The sequence below is a fragment of the Anomalospiza imberbis genome, chromosome 2 (genome assembly GCF_031753505.1).
Source record: "Anomalospiza imberbis isolate Cuckoo-Finch-1a 21T00152 chromosome 2, ASM3175350v1, whole genome shotgun sequence".
NCBI lineage: Eukaryota > Metazoa > Chordata > Aves > Passeriformes > Viduidae > Anomalospiza > Anomalospiza imberbis.
In genome coordinates, this window is record NC_089682.1 from 76,991,398 (window position 1) to 77,005,813 (window position 14,416).

The 14,416-nt window shown below is 39.1% G+C and overlaps 1 protein-coding gene across 2 annotated transcripts in view; it reads left to right on the forward strand.

Annotated features, from left to right (window-relative positions):
- The window catches only part of MAN1A2 (mannosidase alpha class 1A member 2), a 130,877-nt gene that overhangs the window by 95,800 nt on the left and 20,661 nt on the right, over window positions 1-14,416 (forward strand). For both annotated transcript variants that reach the window (XM_068181878.1, XM_068181879.1), the window contains exon 9: window positions 11,620-11,735. In XM_068181878.1, coding sequence (XP_068037979.1) covers window positions 11,620-11,735 — 116 coding nt within the window. The remainder of the gene's footprint in view (window positions 1-11,619; window positions 11,736-14,416) is intronic.

Below are 14,416 nucleotides of genomic sequence, written 5' to 3' on the forward strand. Positions count from 1 at the left end.
AGGACACATCTGTAGATTTAATTTATTTGTGTTAGATTTACACTTCTTTTAAAATGGTGCAATTTTCAAACATTGGAAAAAAACTTTAAATTACTGTCATTTAAATGGAAATACTGGGCGAATATTCCAGGTTTTTTATGCCTGTCTGTACAGCTGGTTTGAGGCTAATGCCCTTGGGCTGAGCAAAGTCATTAAGCAAACTGCTTCATTTAAACTCTTGCAGGTAATAGACAAACCATGAGCAATGCATCCTATGTATTTTCATTTGTGATATGGTATTGTATGAAATACACAGCACCATCTGTCTATATTTATTTTTCAGAATTTAAAGGAACAGTGAAAATAAATTTGATGTCAATGTATATAACATGGTTAAAGATGGTAAGAAAACCACTGTATTTAGTAAACTCCAAGACCTGGGCATTCCTCCTTCCTAGCTCTTGAAGGCCAGCCAGGTCCAAGTGTCTCCATCCCTGTCTGATGGATGTGACTGCTGAAGTTCCCATTTGCAGTCAGGACATATTCTAGAGGTGCATTAAGAGGACACTGCTGCAGCTTTCCACACAGAGAGCCACCAACAGCCCTGCCTTTGCAGCACCCCCGTGTAGTCCTGCCACAACTCACCTGCAATGTGCCCACAAGCCAAGCGTTGATCCTCCTCCTTATGTTCACTGTCAAATAGATGCACAGACTTGCACCCTTCACAAGTCTCCTCATGCTCAGGGACCCTTCAAATATTAGCAGAGGCTCTCAGTCCAGTGCTCGTGTTTGCACCCTGGACCTCTGCAGCCATCAGCACAGAGCTTGGGTCTTTTCAGATGCAGGTCTCCTGCTGTCCAGCTGGGAGTTTGCTAATGAACATGCACTCAGGATTAAATTCACTGGGAAAAGCAAACACACCCAGGTGTTTTCAGTTGCTAGGGCCCTGGGACCCACCATCAGCCTCTGATCCCTGCCACCCAGCTCTCCCAGCCCCTATGATCTGCAGACCCTTTTTGATGAAGAAGGTGCTGTCACAGTCTGCCTGTGCCCACGTGAGAATGCGAACATTGAGAAAAATCAGCATGTCAGCTGAAGGGTATTTCCCTGACAGTGTGAGCTCTACCTGATCCATAGGGAGACTGGCTCTCTAAAATGCAAACATTCAAGGGTGCTGCAGAGATAGAAATCCAGATCTTGATTTCTTTATCATTTTTTGGGCCTTTCATTTTTAAAATTAAGCAAGAAACCCTTTCAGTCTTTACACCTGCCTCTGGGAGATGAAAACCCTTGCAGATGGCAAGGTGAAGTGAATAATAGTGAAGAATGAAGTAGTCTTTGAAGAGTTTAAATAAATACTGCAGATAAATATTTCAGATAAAAATATAATTGTGGAATAAATTAACAGGTTGATAGTGTAGTTAGAGATAGTGCAAAGATGCTAGTATTGGAAAACATGTCTTTGCCAACTGAAGCTGCTCATAATCTCCTTTAACTGTGAGGATATTATACATTCTCTCTCCTACCCTTATTTATTTACTACATGCCTTGCTTAGCACAAGGAGTATCTTAAATTAGGTCTATTAATATCTGTACCTTCTTTAAAGAAACTACCAATGCCATGAGTCAGGAAAAATAAAACTGTGAAATGTAATGTCAAGTTCTGGCAAAACATCTGTAACCTTAAAGGAAGCAAAGGGAATTTGGGTCAAGTAAGCCTTGTATGTTCCAAAGTATTTTCCAAAACTCATCAGATAACTACTTTCTATTTGGACTTATAGAATTTCTAATACTTTAACTCACAAATGATTATTTTTCCCCTTCAGCATAAGGAAAAGATTTTCTCCCTTTTAAATAGAAATGGTACAGAAGTAAAATAATTGCATATTGTAAAAGTACATGTAGAGTAGTTCCCAACCTGACTGCATTTTTTCACATTTACTTGATTTGGCAAGTACCTTTCTTTTTCTAATTCCTGTTTGGAACATCATTTATAGAACTGGAAATATGTGATCTATGTGATGTTTAGTTTGGACATTGGTGTAAGCATTTATTTACAGAGGTTTTTCTATTTGAAATCTGTTTTCAGTTTATTACATTATGAACAAATAAAATTACTCCATTATTTCTAGACTTCCAGTAGTAGGCATGCTGTTGCATATTAGAAGGTGGGGGTGGTTCTTTGCAGTTTAATTTCTTTTGCTATCTTGGCAGGTGTCCTTAATTTTACTCTCCAATTTATTTAGTGTTGTTCTGTCCTTAGGAACATGTATGTGTTTTGAATAGAAGATAATCTGTGGAATCTCTGCTGGGGAATTCCCCTTACACTTTTGCTTTACAACCTTGTACAAATGTAATTAGCTGTGTTCCAAGAAAAAGCTGCATTCAAATTTGTTTATTCATTAGAAGCCAAGAGCAAGATAATCTGTTAAAACTTTATTTTAATGAAATACAACAGAACTGTGCATTACAGGGAATATGCTTTTATAAGACTACAAGGTTAAGACACTTTGCTGGTCTGCTGAGCAAGATGCTGAAAAAGGTGAACAAATAAAACCTTTGTTTAGTGTGTTAAAGATTCTAGTGTTATTGGAAGGTTAAACATGTATATGAATTATGCATTTGAAAAGGAGAGTCTATAAATAATTCCTAAAGAGAGGATTTGGATATGGTATAACTTTGGGTTATGAGAATGCTTGCATACATTGCTAGACAAAGAGATGAGTATTTCATTTTGCTGTACCACCAAACTATACTTTCAGAGCGTGATCTCGGTGGGGAGTGCATCAATAGCTAGAATTCGTGATTTGTCCCACAGCCGCTTTTCCATTTGTTTTTCTCATCATTGTCATTTACTGTAAATTCAGTAAATTCATCTGTATTAATGAAGTCTGGCATGTTTAGAGTACTTCCTGATATTTTTGAGAGTTTACACTGATGACTTTGAAGACATTAACTTAAAATAATTGGGGAGTAAAAAGCTATCCTTTGACACCTCTGTGAGTTTTTAGAGTTCGATTTCCTGTGGAATCTCATTGTTTCTTTGTTAATTTTATGCCTAAAGCTGCATTTTTGAGCCATTCTTGACTTACTAGCTTCTTATGAAAGGGAAGCCTATCAAAGTCCAGTTACAAACTTGTTACAGCCTTATTAAACTTTCTTGGATTTTATTCCTTTTCTGTAACGTGTTGGAGGCTGTGCACTTAAGTGTTTCCATTGTTGCTCTCTAGATGATTGGTAAATTTGGATGACACATCTGTTGTCACATCTGACATCTGTTTCTTTTTATTCTGTCTTCAGTATGTGAGACTTCATATTCTGAGTTCTGTGAGGAGATGAGTTCTGTGAGGAGATGGTCATGTGAGAAACATTTCCAGTTTGGTGACATTGAGAAGAGAGGGTTTATAGTTCTGTTCAGTGAACAATGAATGTTACCTTGCCAATGGCTTCTTTTAATCCTCAAGTTCCACTGGGAGTTGGACTGTCCTTGTAGCAGCAAGCTAAAATACCATCTTGACTTGAAGATCTGTGTGATCTTGCAGATATGGTCCTGTATGACATGCATAGTCAAGTAAGAGAGGGGTGGTAATGAATGCAGTCCACATATGGTGTGGTAGCTCAGTCTCAGTCACAGAGCATGGACTGAAAGTCTTATAATCAACACAATTTCCCAGCACTTACAGAGTGATCCAAACTTCGGGTGGCTGCGTGTGCCATTTCAGGTATCTGTCATGAGAAGAAAAATAAGAGCTACATAGACTGAAGTTTAGCAGAAAGAAACCATCAGAGTAGCCTGGATTTATATTGCATGTGGTATAATCCAAAAGTAGATCAAAAACAGGGAGTATCTTTCTTTGCTCCTCAGAATCACTTTTGACTATCAGCTTCCATGTGGGAGATATATATATTTATATAGGTGTAAATATATAAACTGCCATGTCTTGATACAACTGAAGGGTGACGTTTTTGACAGTGGTTTTGCCAGCTGATTTGGTACAGATGAGTGTTGGACTAGATTTAATCTAATAAAGGTTTCACTCTCCCATGTTCTTGTTTATAATGTTCAAGAGGAGATTCCAGATCTTCAAGGAAGATTAAGGTGAATAAACTAAAGGGTGTAATGACCTTAAGAACTTGTCAATCCCCCTACAAATGAACTCTTATTCAGAAGGGACTCTTTGCGTTTTGGGTGCATACCTACAGCAGTATTATTTGCAGCAGGTGATGCTACCCCTTTTAGCTCTTTCACAGCCACCTTGTCAATTAAAAAAAGTCATCAGAGACAAGCATGCACGTGACTTCCCATCAATCCACTGCAAATCCCAGAGGCTTCATTAAAGCTGCCCACACTGTTGGTATTTACAATGACTCTAAACTTGGCTGAGAGGCAGGTGTGCTTCATTTGGTGGCTCTGTGGGTGAGTGTAATAACCTTGAAAAGATAACTTCAGGTGATAGAAGGTTTCTCAGTAAACACACTGACATAAGGATTTAATGTGTTTCTAATTTTAGCCTGTGGACTTGATGTATTTAGTTGATTGGTGTTTAATTCTTGAACATATCTTCTGAGAGATGACCTAAATCTTTCCAGAATTATAAATAATAGCTGGAATGTTTTGATGTTTCAGGAAAGTTTGAATTAAAAAAAAAAAGAAAAAAAAGAAAATATTTCTTCCAGCTGTGAATTCCTGAGAGTGAAAGTACAGTCTGTTGTAAGATACCAAAATTAGGATACTCCTTTGACATTACAGAACAATAAATTACATTCAGTCTGAAGAAATGTTTTGATTCTAAGAACATTAGTTACCTAAATATGTATGTTAGTTGGCTCGTTATACTTGCTAGTCTGTTTCAAAGTATTTCTGTTCTCTTTGGACACACTTGAATTGTGCAAGTTTAACTGTTTTTAATCTTTAGTTTGATAGTCCCTACAGATCTAGGAAGTAATTTTGCTTAATTTTATTATATGAGAAACTGGTAGCACTTATAATTAAGATTGCTTAATACTTTCCATTAAGTGATTGTGTTTTCAATTTCTTGTAGCTGCCAGACTTCAGTTCTTCCAACTGGAATATTCTGTGTGCCTCAAGCTGTTCTCTTGGGGTTTCTTTAAACAACTTTGACAGAAATGCTTTAGCCATCTCTAAATGAAACTAGAAATGGAACGTGATTCTACTCAGATTAAAGTTTGTTTTTTCAAAGAGTAAAGTTAAGGAACTCAAGAACCACCCATATTTTTCCAAGCCTTGTTAAAATATTCTCATCTAGTTTCTCCGTCTGGAGTTTTTAGAGTTCAGCTGCTCCATTCTGCAGAGCTGTGTGTGCTGAGCAGGCATGCTCACGCACCCCCAGGTCGGGAGGAGCTGAGTGAGGTGTTTCATGTTGCTGGATTCTGTTGTGGCACCAGACAGTAGAATGGGAAACAGTGGCTGTTCAGCTACCTCCCAAATGAGAAATGCTTAACTTATATTCTTCAAATGTGGTTCTGTTATATGAGACTCTGAATGTTTTCAGAAAAATTCTCATGCTAGTGATGTGTTCCTCAGTAATACATAGTTTAGACTGTAAATTGCACCTGCATCTCCTTTTGCCAGGGCTGCCTTTGCTGCAGTTAATTTACAAGTGTTTGCACTTTTAAGTCAACCACTATGGCTTATGACATCCTTAGGTTGAATTTCTGCTGTGAATTGCAGCAGCTGCAATTTCCAGGGCCTCAGTTTTCTGGATTAAAGGATTAAAAGGGGAGCTTGCACCTATTTAGAGCAGCTGAGAAGCAGTAAGTCCAACTACATGAAGTAAAGATTGAACTGAAATTTAATCAGAGCCAGCCTGAAGACAAACAGAAAAACAATTCTTTGGAAGTTTCCTGCACAGAGAAAGAGGGCTCCTGCAGTGTAAGGCCAGTTGGTGCAGGCCAGAACAACTAATGATGGTAGGGTATGTGGATTTCTTAATGAAAGTCAGTATTGGCTTAATCACTTTGCTACCCCCTCCTGGTCACTTAACTTTTCCACTCTTGAACTCCTTCTCTGACATATTACAATAGCACATTGTCAGTTTGTGATCCTTGAGGAAGCTCAGCCTCTCTTTTTATTGCTTCCCTCTTTTGTTGCAAAGTGATTCTCTACTACTGCTCTTGGTTGAAATGAATCAGTGGTTTGTTTATCTTGGCATTTCCAGTCTGCTGAGTATAGTGCAGGTTTTAGTGAGTTTTGCTTTATTTTAATTTCAAAAGTAATTATTACGGTTCCGAGATTCGAGTTTACAAATAGCCAAATTAGTAATTTTTTGCTTGGTTGTTCTCTCTCTGTCTCTAGTTTAAAATACTGAATCAGTGTTGTCGTTACAATTTGTGAATTGAAAATACTGTGGGCATGGTTGATCCTCATCTCCACCTGTTTGTGCTTCTGCACTGCTCCAATGTTATCTCACCGTCTTGCTTTCCAGCAGGGCAGCCTGTGCATGCTGAACATACCTCTGCTCAGCATTGTATTTCATTTTATTTATTCTATGTGCAGTAAGCCATGCAGGAGCTTTCTGCTAAGGGCTGACGTGCCTGGGGTCAGGGAGGGGCAGTGGCTCGCTCCCCTCTGCTCCCGGCTAGCAGGAAGCCTCACCCTCAGGTGTTGGGGCTGCAGCATCAGTTCTGGCAGGAGGTGCTGCCTTTAATACAATGCCTGGCTTCTTTATTTATTCATGCTCCTTGCCAAGAAATGACAATTGAACAGTTAAGGCACAAAGCAGAGAGGGTTTAGCAAATCACGAACTGTTTTTAATTTGCCTCATTAAGCTGCTGTTAACTACTTAAAGCCATCTGCTTAAAAATAATTTGCACATCTTAAGTTTGCTCTAGAGAGCAGGTAGACCTTCATTAGAACAGGCTTCATTATTAATGTTATCTTTAGGGGGCTGTCAGTTGTTGTGGGAAACATGCTATTGCTCACTGAACCAAACTTTCCCTGTAAACAAAAGGAAGTGGCACATGTTGGTAACTTGCAGTCTGTGGCCATAACCGTATTCTTAGGAACCACTGCCGTTCATGTGGAAATTGGCTTGCTGTGGAGGAAGTTATTTACAGATACTGGGTAGGTCTGGGGATGACAAATGGGGATGAGCTGTGTGAATGCACTGTATCCCTGGTATCTACAACCGTCCCCAAAAATTAGTTCTGAAGAGAAAGAACAACCAGATCCGTCTCAGTGCCTCACTGAGGAGGGGGAACCTTGTTGCCTATGCCTTCAGGAGCTGTTTGTGGTAAAAAACTGTTTATTTGTCTCCCCAGATGTGTAAAGAAACAGTTTCACTTACAGAGAACAAATCACCAGAGCTCTGCAGACCCTCCCTCCTCTCTGGAGCTGAGGTCCAGGGGCATTTCAGCGAGGCTGTGTGCGCCCTGTCTGACCTCGTGCCTGGCGCTGTGGTTTAGTGCTGTCCTGCTTCTTGTCTGGGAGACTGTGTCAGCAGTGAGCTCATGGGTTGCTGATACCAATAAGATCATTTGGAATGAAACTATCTTTAGGAATATTAGATAATGATGGTATGAGGTTTTAAAAGAAGGTCCCCCTCTCAGTCTGTGGGAAAGAGGTAGATCTGGTTTTTGGTATATTAGCTGAGACACAATATGTTGCTGAGTATAGATCTTTTATCAATACATTAAAAACTCATTAAAGTATTGTGCTGAGATTGACTGGTGTGTTGTTCATTGAGGGGGGTTTTGTTCACAGTTAGTGCTCTTTATTAAGAAGAAAAATGCCAATATTTAACTGGATGTAAATGTAGTAGCTGAGCAAAAATGTTATGAACTTGAAACATAATTTTCTTTCTATTAAGGTTTTATTTGTCCCTCTTTGGGAAGAAAAATCCTTACAAATAGACTAACTGCACAGGTTTGCACACAATATGCTTTCAAGTGTGACAAAACACAAAAAATACGGGGTTTCTTGTAATTACTTTTGGTTGCAAAAGTTGAAGGTATTCTTTCCAACTTCAGTTACTGTGTCTTTCAGTTTGAAAAGAATTCCAAAGTAATCCATGACTGGAATCCATTTATATTTGTCCAGTCATCTGGGCCTACATTTGAAAAAATGCAGAATGTAGAAATTACCCAAATTTGTTTTGATTTGAAGGAATGAATGTTCTAAAAATGTATACATTGAACAGAACATGTGGCTTCAGCCACATTTGTTGTGCTATCATACTTCTGTTCTTTTTGCTATATTTGTCTTACTCTGGAATGAATTCTGCTTAAGGATTTCACTGTAAAACAGCTCTTCAAAATAAAAAAACTTTACATGACAAAGAGGTAATTAAGTAATACTTGTAGATCAAATATGTGAAAGAAAGAATCCATTTTAAAATTTTCAAAATGCTTGTACTTAGTGCTTATCTTCTCCGTTGTTTACTGAGGAGTAGCCAGTGTCAAGATGCTATTGTGAGCTCAGTTATTAAAATCACAAGTTATTCCTTTTTAGTACTGTGGATTGACATGGAAGGTTAGGGCCAGTTTGAAAACATCAGTCAATTTTATGTGGAAAACATTTTTCTGAGCAAAACATACTGAGTTGAGCTGAATTGAATCTTTGACTCCATCTGAGCTATAGCTCAAAGAGCAGGAGAAAGTGATAACCACCATGGGCATTCTGATAAGTTTGGATGGGGAGGTTTGCTTTTAGGAGAGAAATGCGATGACCCAATTTCTACAGTCTTCGCCAGTTATATATTTGCTAAGGAATCCTGGAAAATATTTCTTTAGCATTTCTGCTCTAGATGAGAGCAAATTGTCAAAGACCCACAATCTGTCATAAACTGTGTTTTAAGTAATTTCTACTTATAGTTCTTGTAAAATGCAGCAAATTCTGCTTTAGCAGACGCTAGCAGAAAAGCTGAAGAAGCTGAAGAAGACCTTGCCAGGTTAAATGCAGTTAATGCAGCTGCAGAAGCTGGAAAACTCATTGTTTAAACCTCAGTTCAGCTGCTGCATTGGCCTTCTTTTCACTTCCATCCCCTTTTGGCTATTTTTGTGGATGTGGAGGGGACAGGACATAAAGACAGTTGCATCTTGATGCGGCCAGCTCCCCTGAAATACCATCATATGTTCCCACCAGCAATATTTCATATGTCCTTCTCCTGCTGCTGAAGAGAAGGAACAGGATCCGTTTGCCTTTTTTGACAGGTCTTCCCTCTGGTCCAGCTGTGAAAGCCATCAGCTGGGGAGTGAAGTAGCCCACTGCTGAATGAGAGAGGAGCCTTGAAAACTCTAGGCTGGTCAGAGCTGGAGTGAGGTATGCATAAAAGGAGCAAGGAAAATGCTGCTGCTGCTGGGAATTGGAAGGCCCTTGAAAGGCCTTAGTTTGTTCTTGTCTGCTTCTGAATGGGAGGAGGATCTGAATAGAAGAGGCTTGAGCAGCCCTGTTCTCTGCACGAAGAAGGTGCAAAGAAGGTGCTGTCTAGGGGATGGCTCTGAGTTCTGTGTGCCTCAATGCTTCTGGTGTCTGTGTTCCCTATACTCTTGGCAAAGATGAGAAGCAATGTGAAGGAGAAGGGCTGCTGACAGAAGAGAAGGACAGTTCTCAATTGACTGCCTGGAGAAGTAGTCATGAAATGGGATGTGTGGCTGATAATTGACTTTTGAAAGACACCTGGAATGTGGGTTTCTCTGTTTTGGAAATGAACCTTTTCTGCTCATCTTCCTGCTCTTTCCTGTCCCAATCCCAGCTGGAGCTACTACAAGAACGCTGCTGAAGGTTCAACAGCTTGTCCTTGTTGGGACCTGAGTGCATCTGTCAAGGAAATCTGGCTGAGGATCATCCCTTACTCAAATGACAGAGCTCAGCTGGGGACAAGGCAGCAGCTTAACAGAAGTAGTTTTAAACTGTCTCTTGTGAAGTAGTCAGTCCCTGAGCAGTGCAGGCATAAGCTGTAGCTTTGAAGTCTTGGGATAGTTTGTGGGTTTTAAAATTTTTTTCCTGAAAACCACAGACCCTTGTTTCTACTTAAGAATGTAATTGTAAATCGAAGGAGTAATTTCCAACCCTTGCGTTTGTGTAAGAAAGTGACTCATGACCTGAATGTCCTCTTATAGCTCAGGGTGAGAAAGCTTATGAAAACTCATAATCACTGAGTAACTGGGTGTGAAAAGGCAGTCGAGGAGATTTTGAGGTATAAGAGAAGGGCATGAAGTAATTTGCTTCAAATTCACAACTTGAAACTAAATGGGAAAGCTACAGGCTCTCTACTTGCTCTTTCCTTTGTTTAGAAATCCATTTTTAAGTAGCAGAAGAGCCAAGAGGCAGCTAGAAGAGTTAGGATAGCTGCATCTACCAGCTCTAACCTCCTACTCACATCTTTAGAAACAAGCAGACATGCTGTGATAGGGTGGTGCTTGGATGAAAAAAGAACAGAAGGAGAGCTCAACCTCTCTTTTGCACTTTTATCCCAGAAAAACTGTGAATAATACCACTTTTTGAGGTATTTTTTAAAAGGAAGTGTCATATCGTTTCTTCACCCAGTGAAAGGGTACTTGCATGACTCAACCAGCCATGCTTAGGGCAGTGAATTTCTGGCATTGTGACAATGTTGGTGTTAAACATTTCCCTCGCCTAGCTTCAGGAGTCTAAGACTGTTCTGGTGCTACTGCTTTGAGAGCTGTAGCATAAGGAAAGAGAAGGTTATGTGTATGCTGTTTGGAGTCACTTATTAAATCTCAGTGTGCTGCTTTTTGAATGAAGAGTGTACTGAGTGAGTGCATACCCTGGTTGGAACTGGAGCTGCAAGGCTGCCAGACCATCAGTAGGCTTTTTGTGGGGAGCTATGATAGTTCAGCCAAAGAGAAACATAGATAGTTCTCAAGTGGTCTGTCAGCACAGAATAGCAGTGACACTATTTGTGAAAGGCAACCTCTGCAAGGGAAAAAAAGAAAAGAAGGGGACAAAAAAGAAATCTATGTGTTAGGAGGTTCAGTTTATCTGCTGGTGGATTCTAATAGTGAAGCAGTCTTACCCTGTGGCACATGGCACAAACTCTGCATAGCTGCTCAGGCACAGTGGAACAGAGCAGGACTTGTGTTGTACACTGCAAAGACAGCTTGCTTCCCTTTTGACTAAAATAATTTCAATAAGAACATTTAGTTTAGGGAATTAATTAGTCTACTGAGTAACAACCCTGTAAGAAATAATCTACTGGAAAGTTTGGATCCTGTGTAGTTCATGGATGGCAGCTTGTAGCCAGCCACATGACCTGGTTACATCCTGGATACAGAGGTCTTAGGAGGTTTTCTACATGCTTTTTTCACATATCCCTTAAAAAACCAAGAACTAAAACCCCCAAACCCTAGCAGCAAAACAATTAGGTTCTTTGGAATGAAGTAAAAACAGAGGTGAAAGTACATTTTTGATATGAGGGATAGCCTGTGCAGAATGACCAACAGGGAACACGTACAGAAGGTTCTATGCCTGGGATGTAAGTTTGGAGGGGAAAGAGTGCCATGCAGCTTTCTCCTGCTAAACAGGCTAAAAATGTTTATAATTCTACAGCAGTAGGCCTTAAAAACATAAGTTTATGTTTTGAATAAATCTAAGGTGCTATTGCATAACAACTTCAACTTTTTTTTTTGTTTGTTTTCTTCCCTCTTTCCCTTCTACAGATCACACATCCGTGGGCGGGCTGGGAGACAGTTTTTATGAATATTTATTGAAAGCCTGGCTTATGTCAGACAAGATGGACACGGAGGCAAGGAAAATGTACGACGATGCAATTGAGGTGATTATAATTCATTGAGTTTTCCAATACAGTGGAACCATATTTAATGATTTTAAGGAAATCAAATTAAATTTAAAAAAAGAAACCTAGGCAGAAAAACCACCACCAGCCACAGGGCTTGTTCTGATTATGTAAGTTTTAAGAAATCAAGTGATGAATAATACTAGCTTTCACTTTGAGTAGTTTAAAAAGTATTATTGTGGAATACATGTGATGCCGATTATTGTGCTAAAAATAATCAGCTTGTCCCAAATGGTACAATGTAAAAGTCCAAGCTCTAATTTATTAGAAGGACATCTAGCAACCTTGAGATATGTGCAGAACAACCAAGTCACTTTTTTCCAGTGTTGAGAATTCATCATTTTAGGACCTGAAGTCCAAAATTGTTTTATGCTTTGCATTATTCTCTAAGGTATTTGCATGTTCTATTACATATTTACCTTGTAAAATATAGTTCATATCTATTCCTGTTCCTATGGTTCTTTTGTGCTGTGGTCTTACTTCCTGTCACAGACAAAGAAGTGCTTGCCTCAGCAGGGCAGTAATGCAGGATAGTTCCGTGGGATTTGGGGTGTGGGCCTTTCTGTGGTGGCTCTGGACTTTTTGCTGCCCAGCTCTTACTTTCCCAGTTTCCCCATCTTCTCTCAGCAGCCTCTCATAGTGGTTCCCTCTGTGCCACCATTCCTCTGCTACAGTTTAGACACATAAAGAGTAGCTGAGCTGGTTTGAGCGAGCTGTGGTACCAGCAGCAGCAGTAGTGACTGTGTAGCCTTGTCCCAGTGCTGATGTGTGGTTGGTGCCTGATGTGTTCCAGGCTCTGTGCATGCCCTGTTGCTTTCAATGTAAGTTTTTACAGCTTAGTTTTAGTTCAATCGGTCTTCTAAAGCAAAACACCTGTTCTTGGAATTCTCAAAATTCACATTTTACAAGATATATAGTGAAAGTTCTAGTACAAAATTACTTTGAAGCTGTGATATGTCTTATTCCTGACCTGAATTTGATTACATTTGACTTTCAGCTGCTTTGACTTTTTCCTTCTCTACATTTTCCCTTCATCTGCATCTCTCCTTTCTTCTCTATCTGCACCATATAGTTGGTTACTATCAAATGTACAATAGACATTCTCTCCTGAAGCAAAAAAAATATTTTTTTTTGGTCTCACAAGATAAAACAATTTTCAATTATTTCTTAAGCTTTTTTCTATGTATTTTCCAGTATCTTCAGTATGGAGACAGCACTGTAATGGTTCTTCTAATGTGATTCTTCTTCCAACTGATTCCTTCTTGGTTTTATCCTCTTCATCCAGCCAGAAGCTCTGCTTGTACTCTTAGCCTTTGCCTCAAACCATCATCCACTTTCCAGTTGCTTTATTCTGAAGCTGGCTATAATCTTTCTGATTTACTGCTTTCCTACCACTGTGATTTACATTCCCGATTCCTCAGTGTTTGACCTTACACTTATCTCTATTGCAGCACATTGTTCAGGCAAAACCCGTTTTGTCACCTGCTCTCAGTGATTTTACAGAACTGACTTTTTCTTTATCATTATCTATAGCTCCATCAATTCTTGTCATCTGCAATTTTTTTCTAGCATTTTTCTTGGAGATCATTGTTAGAAATGCTGCCCAGTATTGAATAAAGTATCTATGCAGAATCTTCATGGGATAAGGATTTTTTTTCTTTATTTTGAACTGTTCAAGCAAACCAGCTTTTAATCCACGTCATATGTGCTGCCTTGAATTTGTTTAGGACTAATATTTTGTAAAATGCCAAGAAATTCTTAAAATCCCTAATATTTCTAGTATCAGCATACACAGATCAATTATTTATTTTTGAAACCATATAATTCATTTTATATCATTGTTTTATTAACTTTTTAAACTATTGATAAAGCATTGGCTGTTTCCCAGTCCTTTTGAACTTCCTTAGCTTTCCAGGGTTTGTTAAATTCTACATTACTAGTTCAAAACATTACTTGTGTATTTTTAATAGGTTAAAATACAGTTTATGGGGTCCTGAGGGTTTAAAGATGTTTTGCAGGTGATATCTAGGTTCCATTGTGGTTACTGTTGAAATATTTTACTCTGATTCTTAAAGTGTGAACACTTCAAAATTAGAGGAAATAAACTCTCCTATTCATCCTCTTCACTGTAAACCATCTTGGCAAACATTTTAGATGGGCACAGCTCTGAATGGAGACAGAGCAAGGCAAATTTGGAACCAGGTGAAAACATTTTGTGGACAGAAGGGAGGAAAAGCCAAGCTGTTCCTTATTCATGTGTGATATGTCCTGCAGTCCAAGTATCAGAGGGTTCCTTCCACTTTTTCTCAGCTAAACCCACCCTGTACATTTGAGTCTGCATGAACTGTACCGATTTATGTGCTGTGGAACATACTCTGTTTCAGGGTTTGTGTCTCTCCCAGGTCCTACTTGATGTTGAAAAACATAGGCAACGAGTCATTAAGTAGGGTTTGCTTTGCATAACTGCAATTTGAATTTTTATTTAAATTTTTTAAGAGGCCATTCCCTTACCATTCTTTTGATCTTGCCTATAATATAGGTCTTCCTCTGTAGCTAAGACTTTTTACTCTTTGTTTTTCAAAATGTGGAGCAGGAGCTCTTTGCATCATTTGTGCAAGCAGAAGGGGAAAGGTGTAGCATGCACTCCTCCCACTCACAGC